Raw genomic sequence first — 12,248 nt, 5'->3', positions numbered from 1 at the left:
CTCCAGACACTGTTCCTGCAGACTTCTGCTTGGGGGGTTGGGGGGGGTATCATCCTTGGTTGAGAACCACTGCAGTAGAGAAAGAAGTTAGGGACTTCCCTGGTGGTCCAGTGGTAAAGAATCTGCCTTCCAATGCAGGGGATGCGGGTTCGACCCCTGGTCAGGGAACTATGATCCCACATACCGCGGGGCAACTAAGCCCGCGCGCCACAACTACTGAGCTCGTGCGCCTCAACTAGAGAGCCTGTGTGCCGCAAACTACAGGGCCCACGCGCTCTGGAGCCCGCGTGCCACAACTACAGAGCTCACGCACCCTGGAGCCTGTGCACCACAACTAGAGAAGAGAAAAACCCCGCACGCTACAACTAGACAGAAGCCCGCGAGCCGCATCTAGCAAGGAGCCCAAGCACAACGAAGACCCCGCGTGCCGCAACTAAGACCTGACGCAGCCAAAAAAAAAAAAAAAAAAAAGTTATAAAAACACCAACCCGTGTGTTCTCTCCTCTAGAAGGAAACGATCAGTTTTCCAAGACACAATCAAGCTGGACTGAGTGGGCCTGCTTAATCCACAAGAGGCGTTTTAATCTTGGCAACTGTGTAAAACCAAAACAAAAAAACCGCACTGTTTACTCTGGTAAAACTGAAAGAAAAACTGAGACGCATAAAAAGAAAATTCGGGAAAGCAGAGGTAAGAGGATTTGGAGGGCACAGCAACAATGAGGGAGAAATCATCTTTGTAAGTTCCCGTTTGTGAGCTGACACATCCACCACGGTTTCCCACATCAGTGACTCAAATGCCAAACTTGAGGCCATAGCTAACTTCGTGATAGCACTGGTTTGGGGGCTCCAAACTGCAAACCCAGTGTTTTCAGGAAGTGTCCCTAAATCCAAGTTCATCTCATTATGTGAAAACATGCACACATACACACAACCTTACCCTCCTGTCCTATCAAATCAGACAGTTGAAAATGTATGCTCTTCTGGTATTTTTTATTTTCTTACTGATTCCATTTTACTAAAACAAACAAAAACCATACAAAACACTTTTAATATATCTTAGAAAATTAGCAAAAAAATTAAGAAAGTTCAGCATATTACATTGTACAATATTTAGGTAAGAATGTTTGAAAATTATAAATATTTTGTTCCCTCTCAACATAGCACATCACAAAAATACATTTTAAAACTTTTTTCATGAATGATTCCTAGAAATGATCATATCCCTATTTATCAAGGAAAAGGTCTGATTAGGACAAGCATTCACGGACACCTGAAATGTTCTGTACAGTAACTACAAAAGTAAAACCAAGGGGTCTGCCGGCACTTGGACAGTTGAAACCATTTTAAATATTAGGAGGAATTCAGTTAGTATCAAAACATCATTCCAAATGGGATTTACTTAGTTCATCTCTGTGCTGCCCTTGACTCGTAAGTATCTATCTCAGCCAAAGCATTGTTTGAAAGACTTCTGCCTCCTTGAGATAGCGCCGCTGGGGCCAGGATGCCAACCGGTCACACTGCATGAACCTGCACAACCAGAGACACGGACGGCAACCGCTTGGTCAGAGCGAGGACCACGTGCGGGAGAAACGCCTTCTCCAGTAGAGCAGCCATGGTCACAGGCAGTCCACAACAACCGCGGGTCACGGCGAGCAGACTGGCCGATCTAGTTTAGGAACAAGCACTCGGAGGAGGAAGAACAACGGCCCGGCCCGCAGAGGTTCTGATAGCCGGTGAGCTGAGCGCCGCCCGCCGCCAGCCACACGCCGCGGGTCGATGAGGGCGCCGCTGCGCTGTCCGTGCGCGGGCTCCGCCGACAATCTGAGGGAGCTAACGGGGACTTTCAGAAGCTGAAGTTTTCAGAGAAAGGGTAAATAAAGAGCTTGACGATGCTGACTTTTTTTTTTCTTTTCAGGTAAGCCCTTCTTTACAGGCAGATAGGTAAGAAGGCTTCCTTAGTATATGACCCCACAGGAGGCGTTGAAAGAAGAAGAGCTGGAAGCAGCAAAGCCAGGTCCTTTTGTCTTTAGCATAAAGCTTTCCAGTTATACTCAGAACCTACATAACTGACATGACTTCTGCTCACTCCGTGGCCTTCTTTCCTTTCCAGCTCTTCTCTCTCTCTTCAAGTTCTGCCTGGGTGAAAGCTGCAGGGCCCCAGTTAGTGATCAGGTGAGGGTTTTTTGAACCTAAGAGACAAACATGTATTAAACATAGGAAGTCTTATATTCTTCAATTAACATTATCATTTTTCCACAGACAAAAGAGTAACTTTTCTACTTTATTTCTTCTCTGAGGAACATCCATAAAGGTTATACCAGCCAAAACAACTAGAAGATGTATACAAAGGGGATTAACCAGGCCTTCTTATCTATCAGAGGGCAAGTGATTATTCAAGAGAAATTTACTGTAAACAGCTGGGTTTCTGTATATTTGGGCTGAGGAAGTTTGTTTTTTGGGGTTTTTTTTTTAGCACAATTCAAGTACACAAATAAAACAGAAAAATAAATTGACTAAATATCTGATTACTTCAAAGAGTGTGTTACCTGGCTCTATCAATCGAATTAATCCTTCATGCTGGGCCACTTTGTCCTTCCAGCTCTTGGTCTTGTTAGTTGCCATCTCCAGCTTCTTTTTAACTCCCTGGAACAAAAGCAGATTTTAGACTATGCAAACACACAGGTAGTTTAAGAGTCAAATAACAATGATTAGGCACTTACTATACACTAGTGGATTATCTCATTAAATCGTCACAGCCATAAGAAGCACGAAATATTATTATCCCGTTTTACAGATGTGGAAACTAAGATTCAGAGCAGTTAAGTAACCTGCCCGAGGTCACACAGCAGACCTAATTCGCACTAATTATAGATGAATATATAAGATCCTTGTGTGCCAGTTATGGCTTACTGCCTCTGGGCTCCAAATCCACCCTTCGCTGTCTTGCCTGTGCTGTTAGGCTAACTGTTCCCTCGCCAGCTGGCACCACTTAAGCTTCGTGGAGGGGCTGGTGGGACACTGGAGGAGGGTCCACCGTGCTCTGCTCAGCAGCTCCTGCGGCAAGTGGGACACCCATGGTGCTCACGCCAGTGGGTTTTAGCGGCACCTCCGCTGTGGGCAGCTTCCACCAGCGCCCCAGAGGGTGGCTTCCCAGTCTCAGCACCTCGCTGAGCTTTTCTGCCACCCAGTGGGCGAAGGCCATGCACTCTCCAAGAAGGACTGGATCACAGCACTGGGCTAACGGAGCAAAGAGGATGTGTTCCTCCCCTGGGTGCTCTGCCTCAGCCCTAGAGGCAGTGGCTGCTTCCTGTGTCTGCCCTTCCTGCAGCTCAGAGTTTTCTCTGCTGCTCAGGAGGTAATCCCCTGTAAGAGTTAATAGTTGTTTATATTAAACCTTCCCTGTTCATATTGCCGTGTAGTTTCAGTCTCTTGATGGGACTCCAACTGTTACGCCCCATCGGCTGTAAAAAAATTCCTACCTACAGCTAAACACAATTCTTACACCGCTTCTTACAGTAAAGCAAATATCCTGTTGTTTTAAATGTTTAAGAATATTTAAATGCACGTGTTTGCAGGGCTGGGTTTAATGACCTCATACTGCTCAAGTGCTTGTTTCCGCTCAAGCTCGAGCTGCCGCAGCTGCTCCACGGCTTCCTGGAGCGCCTGCTCCTTGACGGCGCGCTGGTTCTCCAGCTCCTGCTTCTCCGCCTCCGTGGTCCGAATGGCCTGCTGCTGCTCCAAGTGCCACTTCTCCAGCTCGGCCCTCTTGGACGACTCTTCCTCCAGCAACCTGCGAAGCGAGCTCGGCGTCAGACCCGCCCGGTCACCGCCCCTGACCCAGCAGATGACGGAGCACGCCAGAGCCGCACAGAAGCCTGGGGGTCATCTAACCCACCCCTCATTTCACAAGAAGGAAACTAGATTCACAAAGTGGCTAAGGTGACTCATGAGTCCTGCTCCAAGCTCTGTTTCACCCTTTTATGAAAAAAAAGACAATAAAAATAACATGCGTTGAAGGCTTAATGGGCCAAGAAGGAAGTGTGTTTTCTCAATTAATCCTCACAATAAACTTAAGTACTATTATTATTCAGTTCAGAGATGAAAAAAGTGAGGCCCAAAGGTTAAGTGACCTGCACTAGGTCATTCACCTGGCAGGCAGGTGGCAGGGCCATGTTTTGAAATTTGCCGGGTTGCTATAATATTAAAACATTTTTTATCTGGTGAAAACCTATCACCAAGGAAAAAGCTGACTAATGAAAGCAAGAGAAGAAGGAGCTGACAAAAGGTAGAGCAAGCAGACACCATTTACTAACGAAGCACTGCCTGTCAGGCTCTTCACCTTCATTGCTGCTAACCCTCCACAATTCTGCAAGGTGTTATTATCCCTGCAGATGAAGTCAAAGGGTTTAAAAGTATGACGCACAGGTAAGTAATGGATTTCAACCCAGGCCTGTGTGACTTCAAAATGTTATCTTTTAATAACAGGCTACCTATCTGAGAATATCCAGCTATGCCGGTATTTAATAAATAAATTAACATGCAGCCCTACCTGTACCCAAAGTGTAGACAATGTGGTTAGATGCCAGCCCAGGACAGGACGCATCTCTACTGGCTTGACCATCAGAATTATGGTAACAAGCCACACGGCAGGCCAGTAACTACTACCTAAGAGCGTTTGCGCTTCTAAAACCGACAACAGCAGAAGTAACGTAACAGACTCTACAGCCCCTATCTGACTACCCCAATCCCCATTCCCAGTCCCACACCATTGTAAGAATTCCCTCTACAACATCCTACAAGGTGGTTCTCCAGTTCTGTGTGATGGGCCACGCTTCACAAACCGGGTCAGTTTATTTCTGGCAGCCTTGATTCTTAGAAAGTTCTTCCTCAGGTAAGATGAGCTCTCCCATCCCCTACCCCGGGTTCCACAAGGGCCAATCTGCACCCTCTGAGACGTCCCTCAGAGTGTGACATCTGCAGTGAACACAACACTGCCAACGTGGGCTGACCAGTGCAGAGAGGACTCACTCACTCAGTGTGTATATATTCCACACCGTCCATGTGCTTTTCTAGGCACAGGGGATACAACAGTGAATGAGACCGGAAGGATTCTTCATCCTAGTGGTGAAAGTCTGGAGGGGAAGGGACATTTGCAGGAGGTTAGGCTGCCCAGCCTGAATCCCCTTCACGTGTCTAGGGATGTCTTGATGGAAGCCACTGACACAAAGGAGCAGAGACAGTGAAGAATTTATCTTTTGGTGGCAGCAACATCTAGTGTCAAGTGATGGCAGGAGCAATGGGGACAACTGACTGACCGACCCACGGTGCCAGTGTCGACATCAGTGGCACCCTTGCTGGGCTCTTGCCGTGGCCTGGTCGGGGCTGCTCAGCCTCCCTTGGTTCCTGCCTGTGTTCAAGGCCTGGCCACCTGCCTTTCTGTGGAATTGGTTAGTTTCTCAAGAACCTTCCAACAAATGCTTTTATTGCTTTAGCTAACCCAAGTTGGTTTCTGTGGTTTACAAACAAGACTCCTGACTAAAGACTTGAACCTTTCTGTGCCTCAGTTTCTTCATTTATAAAAAAGGAATAGGAACTATACCTACCATCAAAGGTTTGCTGATCCATTAAATGTGATAATGCAGGTAAGGTACTTAGAACAGTGCCTACCATGTCATAAGTGCTGAATAAATATCAGCTCCTATTATTATGGTGGGACTATTACCTCATTTGCTCCGAATACTTCATGAAGGCTGCCTGAGAGTATATGAGGTTTTCGGCAATCAATCATATCAGGGAAGTAAAACCCCGAATCTTTTCAAATGAGCTGCTATTAAGCCAAGTATCCTGGATCCTATACTTGTTCTGTTGATATTTTAAATTATCTTCTTGCTCTAAAACCATCATTCCAGCCTGTCAGCGCCTTTTTTTAATGCTTATTTGACATTCTATACATTGCATATCTTCCCCATCTGCAGATGAGCTGAAGGAACAGAAACCAACATACTCCGAGTGACTACCAAATCCAGACGTTACACGAAACTCTTTGCAAGCATCCCCTCCTTTACCCTTCACAACAACCCTACGAGCTTATTGTATAGATAAGGAACTGAAGGCTGCAAGAAATGAACTAACTTTTCTAAAATTACACAGCTAGAAAGTACCAGGGCTGGGAATCAAACCCAGACCTCACTCCAGGGCTCAGCGCCAACCTGCCTTCAAATACATGAAGAGTATTATCGCATGGAAGAGACTGTTGTTCCACATGGCCCCATGAGTAGAACCTGGCTCCATTCGTTCAAAAAAGACTCCCTGGTCCCTTACTGTGTGCCATACACTGTACTAGTTGCTGGGAATACAGACCTAAGGTATGCTCCTAGGCCTCACAGACACAAAAATTTAGTGGGCGGAAGTTATAATCGGACAGACTATGGCTCCGTCTCACGAACTTTCCAATAATTGAGTTGTCCAAATGTTAAAGGAACAGTTTCCTTCCGAGTTCCCATTCAGGAGAGGATAGATAACCTTCAGGATTACACATTAAAAAAAAAAACCTTCAATTTTAGTGGGGGAAAAAAAAAAACAAGATCCAGATGGCTCAAGTCAAAGTTCTTGTATTTAAACAATTCACTATAAAAAACATCTCTGGGAAAACTTAAGACACTGACAGAGAAGGCACCAACCATTGGAAGAACAATGAGATGCCAAACGTTCCAAGAATGACTTGCTATTGCTTAAAGAAAGGACAGAGGCTAACTAAAAAGCCCTCTAGGGCTTCCCTGGTAGCACAGTGGTTAAGAATCCACCTGCCAATGCAGGGACACAGGTTTGAGCCCTGGTCCAGGAAGATCCCACATGCCACGGAGCAACTAAGTCCATGTGCCACAACTACTGAGACTGCGCTCTAGAGACCACAGGCCACAACTACTGAGCCCACGTGCCACAACTACTGAAGCCCACGCGCCTAGAACCCGTGCTCCGCAACCAGAGAAGCCATTGCAAGGAGAAGCCCACGTACCGCAACGAAGAGTAGCCCCCACTCACCACAACTAGAGAAATCCCGCACGCAGCCAAAAATAACAATAAATTAAAAAAAAAAAAAAGCCCTGTATATATACCCTCAGCCTAAGATCATGTTACAGTTCATTAGTACCAGACTTAAATGTTTCTATCTCAACTCCACGATGACTTCCCTTGATTTCCTACCCAGAAAGGCCTACCCTGAGGAGTGGGAGCAAGGAGAAAGCCCCCTTTGCCAATCTGACAAAATGTCCCTCTGAATCAGGCCCAGCCTCCTGTGACTTTGGGAAAGAGATGGACTCGCCTCACTTAAAAATGACCACTAGAGGGCGCGAATCTGTCCACTTCAAGTTCCAAAAACTAAGGTAAAAGAAAAACAATTTAGAGTAGTAAAATTCATAAAATAGCCTTATATACCCCAAGAAAAAGTAGTTAGTTTTTGTGCAGTAATTTCAGCTTATTGGAGCAGAGCTGTATGTAGTAGTTATGTTTGCATTTAAAAGGTTGAAACCATTTTGCCATTTACTTAAATCAGAGTGTACAAAATAATTAGCCAGAGCTTTTTTTTTTTTTTGGCCGCATTGCACAGCATCCGGGGATCTTAGTTCACCGACCAGGGATAGAACCCGTGCCCCCTGCAGTGGAAGCACGGAGTTCTAACCACTAGATCGCCAGGGAATTCCCTAGCCAGAGCTTTTTAAATAACAATACTCATGCCTGGGCTCCTATCCACAGATATTTTGATTTAGTAAATTTGTGACAGGCCCTACATGAGTATTTTTTAAAAGCTTTATAGGCGATGATGATATTTACCACTGGTTAAAAACTACTGGCATCCATTATCCAAAATTGTCTTATTCAAAACATCATTCATTCTATAAACATGAAATAACTAATACTTTAATAAATTTCTAGAGTTATCTGGTTCCCTTTATGATCTGATCTCTGCCGTGTCATAATTAACCTCCCTCAAAGCTTCAGAGAAGTAAATATATATAACGTATCCCACCTGTGAATTCTCTGCACAAGGCGATCTATAAACTCCTGACACATCACAAATGATGAGGAGGTTCAGAAACGTCTAATGTCCCTTAGAATGTCTCTCTTTGCAAGTCACATGGGCCCAAACCTTCCCATGCAGTGGATGGTGTGCTAACATCACTGCCCAATGACAACTGGGTGGTGGTTCCCATCCCCTGGTTAACACCATGGTGAACACACACTTGTGGGACCCATAAATGCCAGGCAATGTGCTAGGCATTTAATTTTCTATTTAGAAGATAATTTTTTCCTTAATAGAATCAAACTTTTCAAAACCTAATTCATTTATTTTTGAAGTCATTTTTGGCAACATACATGACGAAGAAACCTCCTTCTTTCTTTCCTCCTGAAGATTAAAAGAACACCTGTTGCTGCTCCACGTGTGGCATGGCAGCCATGGAAAATGTACCCCAGCTCATCCCACAAGTGCTCCTAAAACAGGGGGCGTAGCTTAAAGCACAAGATATGCCTGCACTGACCAGCTGGGGGAAACAGTTTTTAGCGCTGCATCCCCTGACATGACATCTTAAAGAAAGCAAATGGGGAAGCTAGTTAGAAACTGGGAGAGGGTAGCTGCGGCCTGTCTTTAGCCCTAGAAGCAAGGGTCTCCCAGCGGCCCAGACTGGGAATAAATAGCCCAGCCAGCCAAGCCTCCAGGGTCTCTCCAATCTGTCAGAGACCCCTCCCTCTCCAGCAGAGTTAGTCATTCCTAGAAAGTGTATGAGGAGTCCAGGCAAAGCACATAAAGCACAGAGGATGAGGCGATCGGCACCTGGCCTGAAGCTTCCGCACAGTCTCTTCATCTTGCCGGGCCTGCCTCTCATCCTCGAGAGCCTCCTGCAGCTTTAGGTACATGTCTTCCAGCTCCCGGACCCGCTGCAAATACTGTTCCAGTTCAGAGGACTTCTGGGCAACCTGTTCTTCCATCTGCTGCCTGATCTGACGGTATAAAAGAGTCGTGTTTAAACTCAGGTTGACTTCGCCCTCAGGGAAAGCCTCCCGCTCCACCACCACCCTGAGTGAAGCCGCAGCACAGCCCACAGCCGCAGCCCATCAGGGTGGGCAGGGCCCCGTCCTTCACTCCCCAAAGACCGAGGAAGCTAGAGCACCACACCCAACGCCAAGACCCAAGAACACAACCAAAGAGTCTGGGTACACAAACTACACCCTAAACGCTGTTCTCCTGCCCTGGTATGTTTCTCATCCCTTTCACTCCACATTTCAGACTCAAGAAAAAAATATTTCCCTGTATAATTTCTCTTTAAACTCCTTTCTGTCTTAAAATCACCACCTTGCTACCAAGAGTCTCCTCTAAAGGGAATGAACCTTTCCCCAGTCAGAACAACCGAAGGGTTAAAATAAGGCGGAAAGGAAAGACTGGCCTGCAGTGAGCCCTTCTGCACTTACCTGGCTGCCCAGCACCCCGTCCTTTCTCCCTCCCTAGGGCACCTCCTGCCCCGGGGGACCTCAAGCACTTAATTAGTGTTCTAACACGTTTATGGTTTCTCCATTCTAGCTTAAAGAGCTTTGAATCTCTGCCTTATAAGTTAAAAGACAAGGACATCCTAAATGCAATAACATACACATTAGCATACGTCTCTGCAGTTTATAAGGTAACTTTTACTTGCATTAGCTTAGTTCACCCTCATAAGGGTCATGAAGGATCATATGACTATCCCCCTACTTTGAAGAAGAGAAATGAGTTATTCATCAGCAGGAGCAGAGGGCACGAACCCAGATCTTCTGGCCGCAAGGGCAGCACCCCCCATGTCACACGTGCCTTCTTCTCGCGACACAAACACGTCCACTTCAAGTCTGAGCAACAAAAAGGGGCTAAAGGAAATGTCACGGCGCCTATTTAATAGGCCCTGGGCCCAGCCCTCTCCCACACACTGCAACTCATGTGAGGAGACCTGTGTTCCAATTAACCAGCTCGCTGCCTGAAGCAACCTGGACCTTGGGTCTCTTGGGGATGAGAACCTCTAACCAGATGATGAGCCAGAGCTGCCAAGAGCGGCAGACCAGCATTCATGTGTTCTCCTGACTTCAGAACCCTCACTTTGCTCATGACAGAGGTGCAACGTCATGGAACTTATGCTTACTTTTTCCGTAACTATTTATTTTCCAAGCCAAGACTCTGAAGGATGAAAGGGATGCTATTAATAACTGTACCAGGATGGCAGGGACTGTCCCAGGCAAACCAGGAACTTTAGTCCTCCTACCCACAGTACTTATCATCCCATTCCATAAATTTCTACCGGGGGTCTTGAGTGCAAGGTTTACCTTTATATCCTTGGCATGGTGCCTGGCATATAGAAGGTGCTCAATAAACCGATAATGAATGAATAACAAACATGTAGCTTCCCCAGGAGCCCACTGCAAGTCAGCAGCAGAGCCAAGCTGGCAAGATGATCTCACTCTAGCCTCCCAGCTCTTCACCCTCCACCAACCCAGGCTGGCCTTTGCCCCTCTGCCGACCGGGGCTGGCTCTGTGAGTTAAGGCCGCAGCACCTCTGGGCATGTGGTACTCACAAGCTTCTCCCGCTCCAGCTCCGTGCTGAACCTGGCCTGTAGTTCCACTTGAGTCTGAAGGCGCTTCTTTTCTTCTTCTGCTGCCCGAGATGCTGCTTCTTCCAGTTTCTACCCAAAAACCCATCCACAGAAAAGCAGGGAATATTACAATGGAAGTGCATTTGGAGAGAAATGGTCACACTTAAACATTATGGAGGAAGTCAAAGATTCTCAGTGTTCAATAAAGACAGAATAAAACTTGTAGATCCACTGGAATTCCATTCCAACAATTTTCCCAGTCAACATACAAAACAAATTAGGTAAATGAATGATTCCTAATAACTCTGAACAACATTTTGCCAAGAAAATTTTAGTACAGTCATTAAGTTAAATTCACTTGCAAATGCATTCATGAGGTTCGAATCTATTTCTTGAGCTTGTCCTATACAGTTTTGTCATCTTAACATTATTCCTTAAAACTTTACCAGAGCTCAACTTCCCAAAGGGTGCATGAGGAACTCCACAGACCCTTTCCCTGGCAAAACAACATTTAGAAGAAAAGCAAAAACAACCATTTAAAGTCTCTGGGAATTATCCTAAAGGCATACAGCAAACGGAGAACACTTATCCAAGAAAATCAACTAAATCTCAGCAAGAATAGTGAAAGTCTATGGCATGTGAGCCACGGTGAGGCCCCCTCTCTGCCTACTGCTCCCCCGACCATGGCAGTGGAAGGAGGCTCTACCCCATGGCCATGGAACCAAGAACACAAGGCTCCCTCTCTCCTCAGTTTCCAATCTAGGGCTAAGGTATCTCACAGGAGGGTACAGACAAAAAAATGTTGCTTGCCATTCCAATAAACAAAGAATATTGCCCACCATCAAGCCATCAGCCACTGCAGCTGTCCCAGCAGTGCACCCTGAGAGGAATTCAGGATGGAGGAAAACAGGATACTGGCCCTAGATAGTTAAGATGCATATCTAAGGAATGATTTTAATGAGCTCAGATTTGCATCTTCCCATATATTGAAAAGCACTAAAATCATTAACTTGAAATATCTGTTTTTTGTGATTAGCAGTAACTACATGTTTTGTTTTGTTTTTTTCAACAAAAACTCCTATGTATTCTGGCTCCCCGCTTACCTCTTTGGAACAGTTCCTCAGAGCTGAGAAGCCTTCTCCCGGGCTGGCTAGAGTCCTCAGCAAAGTTCCCGAATAAAACATAACTCTCAGATTTTAGGCTGTGTGTTTTTTTTCAGTCGACAAGACCAACAAACTAAACCACAGGCCAGCTAGAAGTCTGACAGGGGAAGCCAGGGAAAGACAGCAAAGAGCCCCCATGTAGTAGGAACAAGTCTCAAAGACAGGCCTCAAAAACTACATGTGGGCCAGAATTTAAATATCAGACTGTGGGGCAAGGTAGGTCCCAGGGCATTGTTGAAAACAACAGAGCAATCATTGTGAGATGAACAACTGGAGGTGATACCAACAGAGGCAGCCGGCTTAACAGAGAGCTGAGAGACTAACAGAGATCAGAAATGGAGACAAAGAGCTCTGCTGCCACATACAAAAATAAGCTCAAAATAGATTAAAGACCTAAACGTAAGACCAGATACTATAAAACTCCTAGAGGAAAACACAGGCAGAATACTCTTTGACATAAATCACAGCAATTTTTTT

At 45.8% G+C, this 12,248-nt stretch overlaps 1 protein-coding gene across 2 annotated transcripts in view; it reads right to left on the bottom strand.

Moving 5' to 3' along the window:
• Positions 1 to 1,024: 1,024 nt before the first annotated feature.
• SWAP70 (switching B cell complex subunit SWAP70) overlaps positions 1,025 to 12,248 on the bottom strand; it is a 77,417-nt gene continuing 66,193 nt past the window's right edge. Inside the window, exons 8-12 of one of the 2 annotated variants that reach the window (XM_061202998.1) lie at positions 10,591 to 10,698; positions 8,831 to 8,997; positions 3,592 to 3,790; positions 2,547 to 2,643; positions 1,025 to 2,189 (exon numbers count right to left, since the gene is read on the bottom strand). In XM_061202998.1, the coding sequence (XP_061058981.1) occupies positions 2,083 to 2,189; positions 2,547 to 2,643; positions 3,592 to 3,790; positions 8,831 to 8,997; positions 10,591 to 10,698 (678 nt within the window). In that variant the 3' untranslated portion in view covers positions 1,025 to 2,082. The remainder of the gene's footprint in view (positions 2,190 to 2,546; positions 2,644 to 3,591; positions 3,791 to 8,830; positions 8,998 to 10,590; positions 10,699 to 12,248) is intronic. The other variant, XM_061202997.1, reaches the window with a different exon arrangement.

This window comes from Eubalaena glacialis, chromosome 10 (assembly GCF_028564815.1).
Source record: "Eubalaena glacialis isolate mEubGla1 chromosome 10, mEubGla1.1.hap2.+ XY, whole genome shotgun sequence".
NCBI lineage: Eukaryota > Metazoa > Chordata > Mammalia > Artiodactyla > Balaenidae > Eubalaena > Eubalaena glacialis.
The sequence above is the reverse complement of the archived record's forward strand: the minus strand, read 5'-3'. Positions and strand labels throughout refer to the sequence as shown.